This window comes from Lactuca sativa, chromosome 9 (genome assembly GCF_002870075.4).
Source record: "Lactuca sativa cultivar Salinas chromosome 9, Lsat_Salinas_v11, whole genome shotgun sequence".
NCBI classification, from domain to species: domain Eukaryota; kingdom Viridiplantae; phylum Streptophyta; class Magnoliopsida; order Asterales; family Asteraceae; genus Lactuca; species Lactuca sativa.
The window spans coordinates 57,893,929-57,908,206 of NC_056631.2; the positions used below are offsets into that span (position 1 = coordinate 57,893,929).

Below are 14,278 nucleotides of genomic sequence, written 5' to 3' on the forward strand. Positions count from 1 at the left end.
TGTTGTTTTCTATAAGGTGTACTAAACTAGTTGTATGTCACTCCCCAAAACCAAGAACGGTGGAAACGTTCTGGGGCGGAGGACGTCATGTACAGTATCACATCACAGAAATATAGTAAACAAGCAAACAACATCATCCATTGCATTAATAATGAATTTTAATACAAGTGTGTTATGTACAGTTTATAAACACCAAAAATATGAATCAAAATAAAAGATGAGTCTTGTAAGCACTCCATCTTCTCAAAAGCTGGCATCGGTACCTGCCTACTAATGACCTGAGAATACAAGTTATTTTGAAAGAGTTTATCAGCATTAAAGCTGGTGATTTCATAAGTATTTTAGTGTCGTTGTTTGAATGAAAATGATTGTAAATATTGAGTGTGTTAGCTTGTATAAATGTTTGTAGTAATTGTTTGTAACCCTTAGAAAAACCTATATTTTCTATTAAAAGTAGCCTTCTACCAAGGCATCAAGTGATGTATGTTTGTTTATTGTAAAAGTGAGTGTTTCTCCCAATTGTGACTATCATTTAATAAAATATAGTTCTTTCATTACTGGATATGTGAGAAGATCACAAAGTAGATGTAATGGGAAAATAACGAAGTACTGTAGTATTATGATATAGTAATTACTGCTGTACTTATTACCTTAAACCAAATGTTAATTAAGGTATAATGTGATAAGTATTGTAACCGTACTAATTGACTAGGGGAAATCACAACATTGTAATACGTCGAACAGTAATGACATTTGTCACCCGAAGATCTGCAGATCCCACTGTAGCTAGTAGTAAGGTGTAGGATTGTCAATCAAGTATAGATCTATACACAAATTCACGTTCTCCCTCCAGGAGATTCTGGATACATATCGAGCCATGGCAGGTGGTGCCATGCCACAAAACAGTGGTTCATATTTATGTTATAGTATGTATGTATTGTATGTATTAGTGTAGTGAATGTCCTCCCTGGCTCTCATCATAGTATGTTCTTTAGTATAGTATTTAGAGTGTATGAATAATGTGCAGTAGTGTATGTTCTCTCTTTCTAGTGTGTAGTATGTTCAATTGTATAGTGTAGAGTATGTATTGTTTACAGTATGTATTGACTCATGTATGAACTGACTCTTTGTATGTTTCATAGTACTAGAAGTAGTAAGTAGTATATCACTAAACTATACCTATTATAGTTTACTAGGAAGGTTGTTTGTATCATTGAGTGTATTGAAATAAAACAGAAAGCTTTTATGTCTATACATATACACATGATATATAACTAAGGATCAAACGACACTCGGACAAACAATAGGGGACTCTAAGTCCACAACCAAACAAGGAACATGAAATAGAGCGTATTATCAGTCCTAAGTCCTTCAAACCTTACATATATAACCATATATGTTTTGGACATGATTTGACAGTATATAAGTTTAAAGAGTTTTGAAAGTAAAATTTTGGAAACTAAAACTGAGTTTTATAAATAGTTTAACATATAAGAGTGTTTGGAAATCATTTTGAAGTAGTTTTATTGTCAAGACAGTTTAAAGCATAGTAATTCCATTTGTATGCTAGTTATTAATCACATGTGAATGATATAATAACTAGTATGATTCAACTTGTATAACCCCCATAAAAGCATTTAAAAACATTTAAAAGGTTAATTAAGGGGTATGAACTCACCTGTAGTGAGTGATGCAATGGTAGGATCGATTTAGGAGGTTGAGTGTCAATTGTGGACTTAAGCACAAACGAATCCTATTAACCATATAATGACATATGTATGTATACAATTAGCATTTGAAACAAATAATTATTGAATTGGGACCACCTTAGGGGCTAGTAAACACTTATATTGAAGTGTTACAATCATATATGATTGTATGTAAGGGGTGTATGGCTATACAAGGGAGTGTATGGTCAAAATACACCATATTGGTGTGTGTGCGGCCAGGGTGTGTGTGCGGCTGCACACTCCCTATGAAGTGAGTCAAAATGTATTTTAAGGCCTTAGAACTCATCTAGGAAGGTTTCTCACTTCAAGTTCTAGCCTTATATGGAGTTTATTTCCATTTTAGGACCTAAAAGGGGTGTGTATGGTTGCACTTGGTGTGTGCGGCCGTACACATGGTGTGTGCGGCCGTACACTAATGAAGATTGTGACAAATGGCATTTTTCCAGTAGATCTTCAAGTTTTCTTGGCATATAATAAGCTATGATAGGTGTTTACACGATCTAGAGGCTTAGAAGTATAGCTAAACTCCAAAAAGTCTAGTATGTGTTCTTGGTGTTCTTGAGGATTTAACACCAAAAACGTGTTTTCATGGATCTAAGTGGGGAATAAGGCTAGTTAAGTTTAAGTACCAACAAATCAAAGGAAGTATTACTTACTTTTATGAAGAACAAGATGAAGACTTGGATGATACTTGAGAGAAGACGTGTTCCAGCTTTGAAGGAGTGAGAAAAAGTGTTCAAAAATGACTAAGGATGGCATATATAGGCAAGAGTGTGTGGCTGGGATGGGTGTGCGGCCGCACACACCTGTGTGTGGCCGTACACTCAAGTGTGCGGCCGCACACTCCATGTTTTGGAGTGTTTGGACCGATTTTGCTTGATATGCATCGTGTTATCCCACATCTAGGTTCCTACCTTAATTATACTAGGTTTAGAACACTCAAATAGACCCCAAACAGTGCTAAAAGCTAGCAAAACGAGTCTAACTTGGATTAAATTAGTCTTTTGTACAAGATACAAATTTCGGGTTGTCACATTGTAGCACCTGATTTAAGCAAATAAATTTTTCACTGCTGGTTACACTAAAAATATAGCATAGGGGAGTAGGGTTGAATCCTCACGGACACAACCTAACGGTCAATGCCTTTTTGCATCAGACACATTCTAGTCAAAATAGAAATTATAAAAGGGGGATTTTGAATTAAACCAAAAACTAATAAATGCAGTGACATTAAATTAAACGAAAATCAATAATAAAAATGACTTTAGTTCTGCTGTGACTTTCCTGATCATGCAATCAGTTCAGATCTGGTTATTTGAGATGTGTTCTATCTAAGCTGTTACTGAGAAAAACTAACAAACTCTAGTATAATCTCTTTTACCTAAATTAGTTAACCACCACAAGCTCTTTGAATTAACCATAACTTTTTACTGTTCAATTAAACAAGCTCTTAATTAAATAAGAAAAGTAGCTTTACGATATGTGTAAAATTCCCAGCAATATCCAATACATCTCACAAGCTCGGAAGCGTAAAGATATGATATTTTTACTGTTTATATCATAATTAAATCCCAAAATGGAACCAATATGATACTTGTTACTTTTACCAGTTGACAAGAATAATTGCGAAATCTATTAACTGATTAACTGGAATGATAAAAAACCCTAGCTAAGTGATTAGACTAACAAGAATTTAAAACCTAACATTCATTAAGTTCAAAATGGAGAAATCTAGATAGAAACACGAAACTAAAACCATATCTGAACACTAATCACATGAAAAGTACTAGTCTATGCAAAACAGAAAATTAAGGTTTAGCTAGACATGACTAAAAATGAAACTAAACTAGATAAAATAAACATTTATTAAATAATATAGATAAACTAAATATGTGAGATGATTCACAGCTTCAAATCTTCAAAAATTGTTGAACGGTATCAAAAATTGTCTTCATAAGGGTATTCTACCGTCTGGAATCGTCTCCCCTCTGAATATGAAAACGAGGGTCGTATTTGTATGCGAGACGAAAACTTCCATTTAAATAAACCGAAAAGTGCGATCATAGGTTGGTTATATGCGATCGAAGGCTTTTGAATTTTTTCCAAATTTTCCCCTAAATGATGCAGGATGCTATTTTTGACGTTTCTGGATCTTTGGCCATTTATGTGATCGCATGTATGCTATATGCGATCGCAGGTTTTAGGTTTTTTCTTCAGATGCCTTCCAGATAACTTATTCTGACTCTGGGAAACTTCGTGGCAAAAATGCTATCGTAGAAAAACATGTGATCACTTATGTGATTGCATTTTTTGGATTATGTAAATGCATTTTTGGATTATGTAATCGCATTTTTGGCATTTTTTACAAATATGAAAGTCGTCCAAATTTTTTTCTAGTTTTCAGAACATTTTGAGTCTCTTCAATCGGAGTTACGGTTCATGAGATATGGTCAAAAATACTGACAGGGGTCAAAGCTGCCAGCAACATCCTTTAGCTTCAGATTGTAGCAATCTATCTTCGTATGATCAATTCGATCAAATGTTTGTTGACCAAAACATCTTCCAAGCATTCCTAAATATCCTCTTTTAGTTCCAACTCCATTTAGGCTCCAAATATGCATCCAACTGCTCCCAAAGTACTACTCCACTAAAACTTTCTAAAATTGATACAAAAAATGCTAGCAATATGGGAATTCTGATAAAATACATGAGCTGAACATTATTTAAACAAATGAAATTCAAATATACAAAATATGATGCTAAATGATAATAAAAACTACTGTAAAAGATGCATAAAATGACATCTATCAAATCTCCCCAAGCTTGAACCTTACTTGCCCTCGAGGAAGAAAAAAATAAAACATTATAAGCAAATGGAAAGATGTAGATGACCTAAAAAATTAGAATAAAATAAAGGAAACTAAAAACATAAACTAAAATACTTCACTCTTTTTTTTTTCTCACATGATCAGATTTCACAATGAGAAAGCTCCAATGAAATCACTACTTAGACAACAGTCTCAATACTTTTATTGCAGATTCATAGTTCATATTTAAAGTCAAACCAAGCTTGAGCAAATAATTTTACGCCGAATTAAATTTGTGAAAACAATGTATTTTTAAAAATAATTTCATGACAAATCGTTTATAAAAACTTAGCTTGACCAACCCCTCATTTTTTTCCCGAACTCGTCCAGTAAACGCGGTAAGCTCCATTATGGATAGAAAATCCAAGCTTACCCCTATGATTCCACTGTCGAGGGATCAATCTCATTATACCACACATCTTCTTTGTCTTGATCAACTCTTCAGATTTAACTTTCTTTCTTTTTGATTTCGACTTGAACTTGACTTGGAGTTAAATTTGAATTGCAGATTTCTTCAAGTTGCTTGATGTACCATTTCTATCATATATATTGACTGAGCATGAATTTTACTTTTAGGCCCACTATATCTTCAATACTTCAAAAATGATAATAAATTGTGGGTATAACTAGAGTTCCCTCCTAACCTCAAAATGCGCATAAACTATAGGGTTTAGTACTTCAAGGAAAGAAAAGGGTTATCCAATCTAAGTTCTTTTTAAGGCATTTAAAAAAATAATTTTCAAAACACTGTTCGTTTTTCCATCCCACACTTCCATTGTAAAAGTTATGCAACACTTATGCTGGATCATATCTATAACATCCCAGAAATTCAGAAGTAAAGTTGAAGGGCTAAAAGTGTAAATAAGAAGGTCGACTCGGCGAGTCGAGTCGCGTTACGGGTCGCGTGTTAAGTGACCAACTCGGCGAGTCGCATGGGTGGACTCGGCGAGTTGGTGCTGTATGGAGAAAACCTAATCTCGGGGGTTGAGCCCTATATAAAGAACATAATACCCTCTCCCCAGCCTCTTTACCCTCCCTTGAGTTCCAGAAGCCCTAATAGACGTGAGTGAGAGATTGGAGCATATTCTGGAGCTTGGATAAGTGGATTAAGAAGGAAATCTTGAAGAGTAAAGGGGTTGCAGCAAGGAAGGGACATAGATCCGAGGTCTACTTCAGTGGGAGCTGGCATTGGAGGTAATAAATCTGTTCTTGAGCTTTTGTACATCTAGATCTATCAATTGTGGGGTTTTTGGAGCATAAATGAGGTCCATCTCGATTTTGGTGTAAGATCTGAGGTTGCTACCTCAGATCTAGGCTTGTAATGACCCAAGGAGTCATAAAGTCTATGCCCAAGAGTTGTTGGTGAAGTTCCCTTGTCCCAAACCCTAGCCCTAGAGTGTTTTATGCTTGGATCTCTTTGGATTCACGTAAAGTTTGCTACTTTACGTGATGGGTGGGTTGTAGAAGAGTAGATCTATGGATTGGAGCCCCTGCATGGCTTAAAAAGCCACTGTATGGATTAAGAAATAGAGGTACTTGGCGAGTCACATGGGTGTACTCAGCGAGTTGCATGAAGACAGACAGGAACTCGTCGAGTTGGAAGAACAACTCGACGAGTCCGTTGAAGATTGCCTTGGACTCGGCGAGTTTGTTCTTGGACTCGGCGAGTCTGGTGATGGAACCCCAACCTCTTCTGGTTAAGTCGTGAATTGGTGAGTCGAGGGACGACTCAGTGTGTTGAATAGGAAAGGACTTGGAGATCCTTGAACTCGGCGAGTCTTGGGGCAACTCGGCGAGTTGGGTCACGATATGGGAGCTTTCAGAACATGGGGACTACACGAGTCAGCGGGCTGACTCGGCGAGTAGAGTCAGTAAGGAAGTTGACTTTGAATGAGGACTTTGACTTTGACCAAGAGTTGACCAGTTGACTTCCAGGGGTATTTTGGTAATTATTGGTATTTATTGAGTTCAGTCTTTTGGTATTATCAGTGGTGGAGTTCGTGTCGGAGGTTGGAGCAGCGTGATCTTATCTTTTCAGTCAGTAGTTGCAAGGTGAGTTATCCTCACTATATCGACAGGGTCTAAGGCACCAAGGCCGACCCTTTATCGGATTGTAATCCGGGTATCGTTGTTATGTTATTGCTTTGCTTTGTTTGCATCCTGGTAGTTAGGATGGTATATGCTAGTGACCGGTTAGGTCGGTAACCTGGTTAGGATGATGTTATGTTATGTGATATGCTAGATCGGTTGATTGGTGATTAATTGTTATATGATTATATGTTTATGTGCACATGGTTGGTTGACTGGGGTTGGGTTGAGGCGGGTCCTACTTTGTGCTGTAGGCCAACATACCCAGGGCGGGCCGGATATTTCGAAGGCCTAGCGAGCGGTCCGGATAGGCTGTAGGCCCCACGAGGGCAGACCAGACGTGCCGAGGCTCGGAGAGTGGACCATGCCGACTGAAGGCCCGGTGCGGGCGGACCAGTCATAATGTAGACTTAGAGAGTGGACCAGGTGGGTTGAAGGCCCGATGCGGGCGGACCAACCACACTGCAGACTCAATGTATATGGCTATACTCAAAGGGTGGATCAGGTGGACTGAAGGCCCAGTGCGGTGGACCAGTCACACAGTAGACCCGAAGTGCATGGTTGTTCTGTGTTCTGTCATGATATGGCATGTTATGTGTATGGTATATGTGGTTGGTATTTTGGGAGTATCTCACTAAGCTTTCGGGCTTACAGTTGTGGTTTAAATGTTTCAGGTACTTCAGGAGACCGTGACAAGGAAAAGACGTGATCGTACCGCTCCTCATGTCTATGTTTTAGGATATGGTTCTGGGAAGACTCTGATAATAATTGTATTGAAAACCTTTTTGTAATGACTTAACGAAACTGGGTTGTTTTTAAAAAGTTTAAATTTGCTTGAATTTTTAGAGTGTTACAATATCGGAAACATTTAAAGCACTTGAAAATATAATTTTTAAAATTGATTGTAATGAGACTATTATTTTCGGTAACTATCACACTTCATCTTAACAAAGCTATCGAATGTAAAAAAAATATCCTCATCTCATGTAAAAGTTTTAATTTTTTTTTTGAAATTTTTATATGTAGAAAATAAAAAAAACTAAAATAACTAGAAATAAAAATATTTTTGGATTTTGAATTTTTTATATGCAAATGCAATGCAGAAAACAAAATGCAAAAAGAAAAATAATGATTTGAAAAATTTAGTCGAAAAACTGAAAATATAATTTTTTTAACAAAAAATGCAAATTTTACACTAACCCCTCCCCAAGCTTAAAATAATGCATTGTCTTCAATGCTCAGAGAGAAATGAACAACTCAATAAAGAAAATAAAAACAAAAGGTGCAGCTTGGAATGAACGTACCTGATAAGTTGTAGAAAATTCTGATTTTGACGATGATGTTGAGGGAAAATCTGAATTTCAGCAACTCTGTCGATCCTCTGATTTCGCCAAGCTTGCTTAGGACTGCGACCATCTCTTTATTGAAAGCCTAAAAAAAACACTAAAACTACTCCTTAGGTTGATTCCCGGAAAGCTGCCCATTTTTAAAGTCGTTGGCTCGACTTTGCCTAACCAAAATTGTTAATTGGTGTGGTTGGGACTTCTTTGAAGCTCAACTCTTTTCATTTTCACTCCAGATCCCTTCAAATATGGCAAGACTGGTGGATCTGGAACTTGTTCAGCAAACTAGAAAGACTCTAGATTGTCTTCAGATAATCCTTTTAGATGATTAGACTTCTTTCTCTTTTTGATCTTCATTTTTTTTTTTAGAAATTTTCTCCTTCTTTTCTTAAAACTTTCTTCTTTTCTAGATGTCCTATTTTCTTTGTCTTCTGATGTGTCTGATAAATTTTTATCTACAAATATTCCTTGCACAAAGATATTAGAAAACTCATAGCAGCCCTCAGATAATGGACTACCGGTACCTAAATAATTGATAGAAATATTATGAAAAGGAAAATTATCATTATTAGTTTTAAAATTAACCACTTCCTCATCAAACTCCATTGAAATCATGCCGTTAAAAACATCTATTTTTGTTTTTGCAGTTTTCATAAATGACTTTCCCAAAATGATAGAGTTTGTATCTGAAGTGACCAAATTACCAATATCCAAAATATAAAATTCAGTGGGAAAAATCAGATTATCCACTTGGACAAGAACATCCTCCAGTACACATTTTGGGTGTACTATCGAGTGGTCAGCCAACTTGATAATTGTCCCGGTCTTCTGTAAAGTTCTCATTTTTAATTTTTCAAAAACAGAATAGGGAAGGACATTGACTGAAGCTCCTAAGTCAAGCACAACTTTTGGAAAATTAAGGTCCCCCAATTTACAAGGAATCGAGAAAATTCTCGGATCCTTGCACTTTGGAGCCAAACCTTTTTGCAAAATTAAAGAAATATTTTTTTCCAGCTTTTATAGTTTCATTAAATTTCATTTTTTTCTTAGAAATACATAAATTTTTCAGAAACTTGGCATATCGAGAAATGTGTTTTATATCATTTAAAAGTGGAAGATTTACCTCAACCTTATGAAAATTTTCCATAATGTTCTCATCCTCTCTTTTGCGTTTCAAACTCTTCAGTCTTGATGGGAATGAAGGTAAAGGCTTGTAATCCTTTAGGTTTGACTTCACTGGTGTTGGAGTTTCTTTTTCTTCCAGCTTTTTAGATTCTGGTTCAACCAACACCTCTTCATATTCTTCCTCTTCTTTTTCTGTTTCTTTTACATCTCCTTCTTCTACCAGAATTTCTTCATATTCCTCTTCAGCTTCTTTTTTTTTTTTTTTTTTTTTTTTTTTTTTTTTTTTGAAATGCTTGGGCCTTCATATGTTTTCCAACTTCTCAAGGAAATACCACTCACATTATGTTTTGGATTGTTTTTAGTGTGACCCGGTAACTTTCCTTGAGATTGCATATGACCCACAAAAGTAGCAAGTTGAGACACATGTTGTTCCAGATTCTTGATATTAGCTCTGGTTTCTGTCTGGAATGTTTGCGTGCTCATGGCAAGACTCTTCACAAAATCTACTAAAGCAACACTGGAATTGCTGGGTTGTTGATGTGTGTTCTGATTCTGAAAATTCGTACCTTGAAAATTTTGTTGATTCAGATTCTGAAAGTTGGGCTGGATATTTAGTTGCTGATAATTTCGCTGCTGATGGAATTTAGATGGCATCAAATATTGTTGTTTTTGCTGAAAATTATTTTGATAATTGTTTTGATAGCCTCCAACAGCTTTGACTGCAGGTTTGTCCTCTTGGAGTAATTGACACATATCTGTTGGATGTTCCGTCTTCAAAAAGATTCCACATGGTTTCTTTGCAACTATTTTTTCCTTTGTAAAGAGTATAACAACTTTTTCCAGTTCATATATCTGGGAATCTAGATGAGCATTGCTAATTTCTTTGACAACCCTTGGCTGATCCGAATACCACTCGTCCTTTTTTCCATAATGCTTTGACTCTATTGCCATCTTCTCGATCAACTTCTGAATTTCAGATGGTGTCATATCTCCTAAGGAACCGCCACTGGAAGCATTTATCAGGCGCCTCTCCATGGGTGTCAGACCTTCATAGAAGAAGTTGTAGAGCTGATAAATGTTGATCCCATATTGCGGGCACAAAATCAGAAGCTTTTTAAATCTCTCCCAGTAAGTGTGTAAAGCCTCTTTTTTTCCTTATTTGATCCCAAGGATTTCTCTTCGGAGACTAGAAACTCACATTTATGGAAAATAATTCTCTAAAAACAACTTCGCAAGTTTTGTCCAAGTAGTAATGGAACCAGATGGGAGTTCATATAGCCATTCTTTTGCTGAATCTTGAACTGAAAAGGGAAATTCCCTTAACTTTATTTGATCTTCTGTAACATCATGCGACTTCATTCCTGAACAAACCACATGATATTCCTTTGTTGAATTTATGCGGGTATTAATTTTATAGACCTTAGAATATGGGAGGAATATGGATCCCAAATTTAAGTTTGAAGTTTCGGGCTTCCAGAAAAGTAATGCAAAGGGCCTGCTGATTGACTTCTTAAGTGGTCCACTCTTTGAGAGTCTTTTCTGCTTTGTCTCCACTTATGGCTGGTCTTCAGATTCGGTTTCTGAAGAATCCGTGGTTTCAGATTTAACGGAAGATGGTGGGGAATAAGTTTTATAAGGACTATCAGAAGGTGAATATGGGGGTGCTTTCGGAAACTACTGGAAAGTAGGGTCTGGTTCGTTCCACAAGGGAGTGCCTTGTGGTGTGGTAATTTCTGGTGGTAAGGAGGATGATGATGAACCAAAGAAACTAACTGATTGTTTTTTCTTTGCTGCTTCCTTCTTTAGTTTCCTTGCAGTTCTTTTAATTTCTGGATCAAAAGCTAGAGGTGTACTTGAACGAAAAATTCTAGGCATAAAACTATTAGAAATAACCGTGTCCCCGGCAACGACGCCAATTTGTTAAATCGTTGTCGCATACATATTAAAAAATAAAATAATAACTGCTGGTTGCACTAAAAATATAGCACATGGAACCAATGTCGAATCCTCAGGGACACCACCTAACGGTCAATGCCTCTTTGCATCGATCACATTCTAGTCAAAATATAAATTATAAAAGGGGGATTTTGAATTAAACTAAAAACTAAAAAAATGCAGTTATATTAAATTAAATGAAAATCAATAATAAAAATGATTTCAGTTCTGCTGTGACTTTTCTGATCATGCAATCGGTTCAGATCTGGTTATTTAAGATGTGTTCTATTTAAGTTGGTACTAAGAAAAACTAACAAACTCTAATATAATCTCTTTTACCTAAATTAGTTAACCAAAACAAGCTCTTTGAATTAACCCTAACTTTTTATTGTTCAATTAAACAAGATCCTAATTAAATCAGAAAAGCAGCTTTATGATATGTGCAAAATTCCAAGCAATATCCAATACTTCTCACAAGCTCTGAAGCGTAAAGATACGATTTTTTTACTATTTATATCAGAGTTAAATCCCAAAATGGAACCAGTCTGATACTTTTTTTACTTTTACTAGTTGACAAGAACAATTATATATTCTATTAACTGATTAAATTGAATGATAAAAATCCTACCTAGGTGAACAGACTAACAAGAATTTAAAACCAAACATTTATTAAGTTCAAAACCAAAAATCTAGATAGAAACACGAAACTAAAACCATATCTGAAAACTAATCACATAAAAAGTACTAGTCTATATAGAACTGAAAACTAAGGTTTAGCCAGACATGGCTAAAAACGAAACTAAGCTAGATAAAAAAAACATTTACTGAATAATCTTGATAAACTAAAGTTGTGAGACGATTCACATGTTCAGATCTTCAAAAATCGTCTGCAGAAGGATATTACGCCGTCTGGAATCGTAGCATAAATCGATCGCAAAAAAACATGCGATCATTTATGCGATCGCATTTTTGACCCATGTAATCGCATTTTTGGCATTTTTCACAAACAAGAAAGTCTTCCGAAAGTTTGTCTATTTTTCCAAACATTTTGAATCTCATCAATAGAAATTACGATTCATGAGATATGGTCAAAATACTGACAGGAGGTCAAAGTTGCCAACAACAACCTTTATCTTCAGATTGTAACAGTCTATCTTCGTATGATCAATTCAATCGAGTGTTTTTTGACCAAAACATCTTGCAAGCATTCCTCAACATCCTCCTTTAGTTACAACTCCATTTAGGCTCCTAATATACATGAGTTGAACATTATTTATACAAATGACATGCAAATGTACAAAATATTATGCTAAATTATAATAAAAACTACCCTAAAAGATGCATAAAATGACATCTATCAAGGAGTATGTCATCAACATACAACACTGGGAAGACCACTTTACTCCCACTGGCTTTGATATATATGCAAGAGTACTCATCATCACTTCTAGAAAATCCAAATTCCTTGACCTTTTCATGAAAGTAAAGATTCCAACTTCGTGATGCTTTCTTGATTCCATAAATGTCCCTCTTAATCTTTCACATTATATTAGGATATTTTGGATCAATGAATCCTTCGGGTTGTATCATATAGACATCCTCTATCAAATTCCCATTAAGGAAATCAATCTTTACATCCATTTTCCATATTTCATAGTCATAGAAAACAACTATGTTGAGTAATATTCTGATAGAATTAATATTTGCTACTAGTGAGAAGGTTTCCTCATAGTCAATGCCTTGATTTTGAGTGTAGCCCTTTGCAACCAGCCTAAATTTAAATGTGTGCATATTCCTATCCATGTCGCTCTTTCTTCTTGAAGATCCACTTGCACCCAACAATTTCAATTCCAGGTGTAGGATTAACCAAATTCCAAAATTTTTATTTTATTTTACATGGATTTTATTTCACTTTCCATACTCTCGTTCCATTTAGCAGTGAAACGACCCAAAAATACGACCCAAAAATTTTAATTTTTTTATTATAACAAAACCATGAAACCAAGTATCACATAACAAAACCATACGTTGTGTGTTTCAAAAACCATGATAAAATACTGTGAGAAAAACTGTATCACAACTGTATCCAAACATATCAAGAAACTGAATCAACTTCCAAGACAAAACCTGAAGCTGTGGTGTGTGCGATGCCATCATCCCGAGCTCTTCCCTTTGCTTGCGGAAGTACCTGAAACCAAAACTGAAACTGTAAGCATGAAGCTTAGTGAGCTCCCCCAAACTACCACATACCATACAATACATATAAAGCACATACTGGGCCTTGCCCACTGCATCGGACCGAAGTCCGGAACTAGCTGCATCGGACCGAGGTCCGGAACTGACTGCATCGGACCGAAGTCTGGAACTAACTGCATCGGACCGAAGTCCGGAACTGACTGGGACCTTGTCCCCTGCATCAGACCGAAGTCCGGAACTGTCTGATCATAGCATAGCATAACACATATCAACCAATATAGACATATATACTGCATACTGCATCGGACCGAAGTCCGGAACATATAACACACAAACATGCTTGAATCACATAGACATCAAGCATACTGAACTACTGCTTCGGAATGAAGTCCGGACTACTGCTAACTAAACGGGCCGGCATTGTGGCCGTAGACCCATTCCTACTGGAAGGAAACTCACCTCGTGAACTGGCTGCTGTGTGTATGGCTCTGGAAGCTAACTGCTGCTACTCTGGTATCTCCCCGGCTACAAATCCATAAACACACTCAATCAAATGCTAATCACTGCACTGGGGTAAAATGACTCTTTTACCCTTGGTCAAAGTCAACTCTCCCAGTCAAAGTCAACCCATAGTTGACCTGACTCGCCGAGTTGGGCCGCCAACTTGCCGAGTCTCTAGTCTCACTTCTCAACCCTACTCGTGGCTACTCGTCGAGTATGGCATCGACTCGACGAGTACCCTCTCGATTCAAGAACTCAGACAATCTGCATCCGACTCGCCGAGTGATATGAACAACTCGACGAGTTGTTCTTAAGCTAAGAAGATTGCCTTGGACTCGCCAAGTTGTATGAACAACTCGTCGAGTCCCTCCATTACTGAGTCTGCCCTCCAACTCACAGAGTCCAATCTACTACTCACAGGCTCCCACTCGACATCACTCAAAAAGCGGAAAATCGGGACTCGTGACTTGACTCGCCGAGTCACATCCATGCA

At 36.6% G+C, this 14,278-nt stretch overlaps 1 protein-coding gene across 1 annotated transcript; it reads right to left on the bottom strand.

Annotated features, from left to right (window-relative positions):
• Positions 1-8,313: 8,313 nt before the first annotated feature.
• LOC111909842 (uncharacterized) lies at positions 8,314-10,188 on the bottom strand. The gene is made up of 3 exons (XM_023905640.1): positions 9,486-10,188; positions 9,152-9,402; positions 8,314-9,042 (listed from the first exon to the last, which is right to left on the bottom strand). The coding sequence occupies exons 1-3, from the start codon at positions 10,186-10,188 to the stop codon at positions 8,314-8,316; spliced, it is 1,683 nt and encodes a 560-aa protein (XP_023761408.1).
• Positions 10,189-14,278: the final 4,090 nt, after the last annotated feature.